A 6,115-nucleotide genomic window follows, 5' to 3' on the forward strand; every position below is an offset into this window, starting at 1 on the left:
GGGTGGTTGGCCTCTGATGGAAGATCATGGTGGGTAACAGGCATGTCTGGTTTCTGGAAAGCTTTATTCCTGTGTGGCTAGAAATGACTCAGGGGCTGAATGTAGCCTAGTGGTAGCTCGTTTCCCTGGCAGGTTCCCAGGTTCCATCTCAGCGCTTCAAGTAATAGCAGCAGTGTTAATGAATAACAGACCCTAGGAGTTGTGCACACAGCAGATTTCACTGACATGTTCGTGTTTGCATATTACATGCTTTGGCCGTATTCAGACCCCACTGCCACCACTGGTTTTTCTGACACATGAGAACTGAGGTCTAGCCTGTAGTCCAGGTTTACCATAAATACAGCCCAGGATGGCCTCAAACTCAAAATTATACTATCTCAGTCTCCCTGAGTTGGCATTCCAGGTGTGAGCCACCTTGCCAGTTCTGACATGGACTGTTCACTTTTTCTATCACAGGAAAAAGGCTTAAAAACAATGCCCAGCTGAGTGTTTAGAGCCCAGGGAAGACACATAGGTGGTTAGCATTCTCAGAGTGTATTCATTATAACATGACCAAGTCTAGGCAGAGCCACTTACCTGCAGCTCAGAAAAGGCTTTCCCAATAGTTCTGTAGCGTTTCATTCTCTATCTGAAGCAGCATCCTCAGCAAAGAAAAAATCAAAATAGCCCTGTGGCTTTTTGGTCCACACTCTGGTAAGGGTCATTCTGACTGGTGTACAGCTGCCCTCTAGGCTTAATTGAGGACTTCTCAGGGTGCACCAGGCATCTTGTGGCAATGAGAAATCTAACAAATAATAATTTTCCAGAGCTTTTCTCAGTATTTTTGTTGTTCGTGGATTCCCTACTTAGACATGGCCTGTGCCTTCCCAGCTCCTGAGTCTACCAAGCTCCCCTATTCCAACATCACTGCACTGTCGGCGAGAGGGGGCCTGATGCTTAGGGCTAAAGGGTGGACCTAGGTGTGGCTCCCAGATAGGATCCTCTGTTACAAACTGTCCTGAACTACAAAGGACCCGCAGAGCCCTTGCTCTGGCTCCAGTGAAGCTTGGGTGCTGTGGGCTCAGATGGGTGTGCCATCATCTATGTTTTCATGTATCATACCTCTTTGTTGCTGAATCCCAGGGCCAGAGACTGGTGTTCTGCCTCCTTGAGCTTCTTTGCCGGCACTTGGAGGAAAAGCAGCCTCCAGAGGTCAGAAGCCCCTCCTCCGTTTATCACCAGTGGGCTACAGGCTCTGAAGGAGACCTGGTGCAGAGAGTGACTGGTGTGTGGCGCAACACCTTCAGTGTGGACACCCCAGAGCAGTGCCGGGCTGCCTTGAAGAAGCTGCAGGATGTCAAGTATCCGTCCGCAACAAGTAACACTCCCTTCAGACAGGTGTGCCATCCCAGCCTTAACAAGCTGTGTAGGTCAGGTGTTCTTCATCCCTCAGAAAAATCTGTAAAATAGTTTTTATCTTGAAAAAGACAACACAGTTCAGGCCTTGGGAAGATACCTCAGATGAAAGCCTTGAGCTTTGTATTCATTTGGGGTTCTCACTTTTTAATTTTACAAGAAAGTTTGGGGTGGGAGTGATGGCTCAGTAGTTAAGACCACTGGTGGCTCTTGCAGAGGGTTCAGGTTGGGTTATCAGCACCCGTTCACAGCTAACAACCACTTGTAATTCCAGTTCCAGGGGATCCAACACCCTCTTCTGGCCTTCGTGGGCACCAGGCACACACATCATGCACGGCAAAATACTACATACAATAAAGTTGAAGTCCTCTTGCTCTCCTCAGCTGCTGGTTCACACACACACCCACTCACCCCTAGCTCACCAGAGATTCTCAGTTTGTCTGCTTTTTTAAGTTTTAAATGAAAAGATATTATCCTTTTGAGTAAGTAGACATCCTCAAGTGGTATGCAAAATGGAAAGCAGCTTTGCAGTCTCTTACAATGATAGCATACTCTGGCCCAGCCTGCCAAGTGACAAGAGATGAAATCAGGAGGCCACTCAAAGACCTGCATACAAATCTTTGGATATATTTAGTCCACAACAGCTCCAAACAAATGGCACACAAGGGAAGAATAGACCTCTGCACAGGTCACTGAGCCCCAGAAACATGCTGACAGAAGGGTGCTATCAGATGGTCTTGTTTGACAAAGGTGTTCTGTGCCTTCATTTTGGTGGTAGCTATAAACTACTTGTCAGAGTGCTTCAAACTATATAACCGAAGGGCTGGAGAGATGATTCAGTCAAGTAGATAAATTGCTTTTGAGTGAGGCCCTGTGTTTAATCCCTAACATGGCAGCTTATACCTGTGTTCCCAGGATTAGGGAGGCAGAAGCAGATAGACCCAAGGACTCTCTGTCAAGATGACCTAGCCAAATTGCTGAGCTTCAGGTTCTGTGAGAGACCCTGTCTCAAAAGATAAAATGGAGCCGGGCGGTGGTGGTGCACGCCTTTAATCCCAGCACTCGGGAGGCAGAGGCAGGCGGATCTCTGGGAGTTCGAGGCCAGCCTGGTCTACAAGAGCTAGTTCCAAGACGGGCACCAAAGCCACAGAGAAACCCTGTCTCAAAAAACCAAAAAAAAAAAAAAAGATAAAATGGAGCCAGGTGGTGATAACACACATCTTTAATCCCAGCACTCAAGAGCCAGAGGCTGGCCTAATCTATAGAGCAAGTTCCAGGACAGTAAGGCTACATAGTGAAATTCTGTCTCAAAAAGGAAAAAAAAAATGCAGAGTGTTTGGGAAAGACAACTGACATTGTTCTCTGACATCCACGTGCCAAAATGGATTGCTATCAGCTGTATTCCTGTTATTTGTTGATTTTTTTTTTTTTTGAGATGGAGTCTCATATAGCCCAGGCTGGCTCTGAACTTTTATTTAAGAGTTATATATTCATTATGCATATAGTGTTCTGCCTTCATGTTTCCCTACAGGCCAGAAGAGGGCACCAGATCTCACTATAGATGGTTGTGAGCCACCATGTGGTTACTGGGAATTGAACTCAGGACCTCTAGAAGAGCAGTCAGTGCTCTTAACCTCTGAGCCATCTCTCCAACCTCAGGCCCTGAAATTCTTATGTTGCTCAGGATGACTGAAGTCCTGGTCCTCCTGCCTCCACCTTGCCAGTGCTAAGATTGCAAGTGTGTGTCACCACAGAGTCTATGTGATGCTGAGGTTAAACCCAGGGCCTTGTGTGTGCTAAGCAGGTACTTGACCAATCAAACATAACCCCCGTTTTGTTTTTTTAATTATAGCTTTGTAGATCCAGAAAGTTAACTTTCTTTGTTTTTGTTTGCAGTCTAAAGATAGGATGTTGTATAATTCAATCATCTTTTGATCTCATGATTCTCCTGCCTCAGCTCCCTGGGCATGCCAGCTTCCTTTGCTATTCATTAAGTGCAGTGATCAGAATGACTTAAACACCAGACAGAGGGTGATGGGCAGGAGGTAAAGGGTTTCCAGAGTAGTTGTTCTATGCGATGGTTTCCAGTGTAGTGCTTAGCTGTGGCACCAGGCTTGCCAAGTCTCTGCCACAGGAGGGTGTTAGCAGGTGAGTGAGATTCTGGCCTCTTTTCAGCTGCTGCTTCATGTCTGCCATGACCTGACCCTGGCAATACTGAGCCAACAGACTGCCTCCTGGGAGGAGGCTGTACCAGCATTGCTGCAGGCTGTTCTTCGGAGCTACACCTCAGGGAACTTCACCCTCATGCAGGAAATCTACTCAACCTTTCTCCCAAGTGGTAAGTGACCCTCTCTCCCCCCCCTCCCACACACAGACACACACACACACACATCTCTGCCTGGGGTCCTCCCATTATAACACAGTATAACCACCTCAAATGGTACTGGGAATAGCAACACCATTAAAAGATGATATGGCTGTGGCAAGAGAATCACCACAGATTCCAAGCTGCACAGTTTACAAAGTGAGACAAACCAAGCGTCTGCATGGTGCCTTTACCTGGCTCTGCTCTCTCCCTTAAAGCTCAGAGAGGTAAAGAAATAGGAGTTGGCATGGGTTGCCTGCACCCTGTCCTCCCTACATGAGGGAAGAGTGGGGTGGTCAGAGAGATCGGCAGTTCAGGGTGCTATGTGGTGAGTTTAAGGCCAGCCTAGGCTACATGAGACCTTGTCAAACCACCAGAAAAACAAAAGGCCAAGAAATGTGACTTTCCAGCAGGGCGGTGGTGGCACACTCCTTTAATCACAGCATTCTGGAGGCAGAGGCAGGTGGATCTCTGTGAGTTCAAGCCCAGCCTGGTCTACAGAGCCAGTTCCAGGACAGCCAAGGCTACACAGAAACACTGTCTTGGAAAACCCCCAAAAACGTAAATGTATCTTTCCAAGCTGGAAAGATCGGAAAGCTAGAATTTAACTGTGGGATCAGTCCCTACAATTCATCTCAGTTTTCAGAACATGGATATAGTTCATGTACCCCCACATTAGTGTGGCCCTGGAGCTCTTAATGAAACAATACTTTTCTGTCATGTTGTGAGTGGTGTCACCTGTGGCGGTGATTGCATTGTCCCAAGGAAGGCAAAGGAAATGATTAGTTCCCGTTGGCTTTGGGCAGAAGATAGAATACCAAGAGTTACACTGCTGTCCCTTTCCCTGGGGTCTGTCTTCTTGGGTGATAGAGCACAAGGGTGAGAAACCAGGTTTCTCATGAATAAAGAAATGTATGATATATCCCAAGATCCTTTTCTTTTAGGCTGTGACTACCTACGAGACAAACTGGGTGACCTATCTCTTACCACTGCAGCTTTCAAAAGCTTAGAGGCCTTTTTTATTTATGGCCAACTGTATGAAGTCTGGTGGTCGCTCTGTGGGCCTGGCCCTGAGTCCAGCATCTGGGTGAAAAGCACAGAACCTGTGGAACAGAGGGAACCAGAGGACAGTGCCAGTGCCGAAGACACGGAGCCTGGGGCTGCTGCTGCTCAGCCACAGTCAAGCCTGCCTTCAGGCCCAGGTCTCAGGCTCAGTGGAGAGAGTGAGCGTTTACTTAGTGCCTGCAGAAAGCTGTTCTCAGAAAGGCACGCCAGCCTCCAGGCCTCCCAGAGGACTGTTGCTGAAGTCCAGGAGACACTGGCCGAAATGATCCGCCAGCACCAGAAGAGTCAGCTTTGCAAGGCCACAGCCAACGGCCCCAGCAGAGATGACCCTGGCCAGGAAGCAGAGCAGGCCCCTTCCCGACCTCAGAGCCCAAGGTAAGATCAGGTTGTCCTATAACCATGTCCAGATAAGCATGTGATGCTGTTGACTAGGCCTGGGAAGCAGCAGCCCTTCTGAAGCTACTTAGTGCTTTAGAGTACACCTCTAGCAGCACTCCACTGAGATTACAGGTGTGTGCCTCTGGATGTTTCTAGTACCTTTCATCTTGATTACATTTCCCAGGCAAAACCTAGAAGATAGCACGAAGTGCAGAAATCTATAGAGGTTATATATTAACTTTAAAAAATTATGGGGCTGCAGAGACAGATTGTAATTTAGGGTACCTGCTCTTTTATTAGAACTGCCTGTAACCTTAGCTCCAGACGGTTCAACGCCCTCTTCTGACTTCCATAGGTGCGTGCACTCATGTGCATATACCCACTCAAAGACATGCGTGCATACACATAAATAGTAAATCTAAAAAAATTTAAAACTATCTGCCTGTTAATTCCAGCGGTCCAGAACTGGAGGCGGGCAGCTCCCCGTAATCCCAATGCTCTCAGCCTTGTTTACAAATCAAGTTCCAGGTCAACTAGGGTCATACAGTGAGACGCTGTCTCAAAAAAATCTCTGATCCTGGATAGTAGTGACAGTTGCACAACGTGAGGAATTTAAGTATGTTTTTAGACTATTACTTTACCACAATAAAAACCTGGGGTCAGCAGGTTGCTCGGTGGTAAAGGCATTTGCCACCAAGCCTGATGACCTGAGTTTCATTCTTGAAACCTGGGAACCAATCTCCAAACCTACACATACACACACTGTGGCATGCAAGTACAACCATGATCACACATGGATGTACGATAAACAAAAGAATTGGGCTGGAGAGATGGCTCAGTGGTTAAGAGCATTGCCTGCTCTTCCAAAGGTCCTGAGTTCAATTCCCGGCAACCACATGGTGGCTCACAACC

General features: G+C 47.4%; 1 protein-coding gene across 1 annotated transcript in view; it reads left to right on the top strand.

The window, feature by feature from the left end:
- The window catches only part of Gemin5 (gem nuclear organelle associated protein 5), a 48,876-nt gene that overhangs the window by 40,887 nt on the left and 1,874 nt on the right, over positions 1-6,115 (top strand). The window contains exons 24-27 of the mRNA XM_005350297.3: positions 1,123-1,377; positions 3,571-3,733; positions 4,705-5,200; positions 5,832-5,880. Of these exons, the coding sequence (XP_005350354.1) occupies positions 1,123-1,377; positions 3,571-3,733; positions 4,705-5,200; positions 5,832-5,880 (963 nt within the window). The remainder of the gene's footprint in view (positions 1-1,122; positions 1,378-3,570; positions 3,734-4,704; positions 5,201-5,831; positions 5,881-6,115) is intronic.

Source organism: Microtus ochrogaster, chromosome 7, assembly GCF_000317375.1.
Source record: "Microtus ochrogaster isolate Prairie Vole_2 chromosome 7, MicOch1.0, whole genome shotgun sequence".
NCBI classification, from domain to species: Eukaryota; Metazoa; Chordata; class Mammalia; order Rodentia; family Cricetidae; genus Microtus; species Microtus ochrogaster.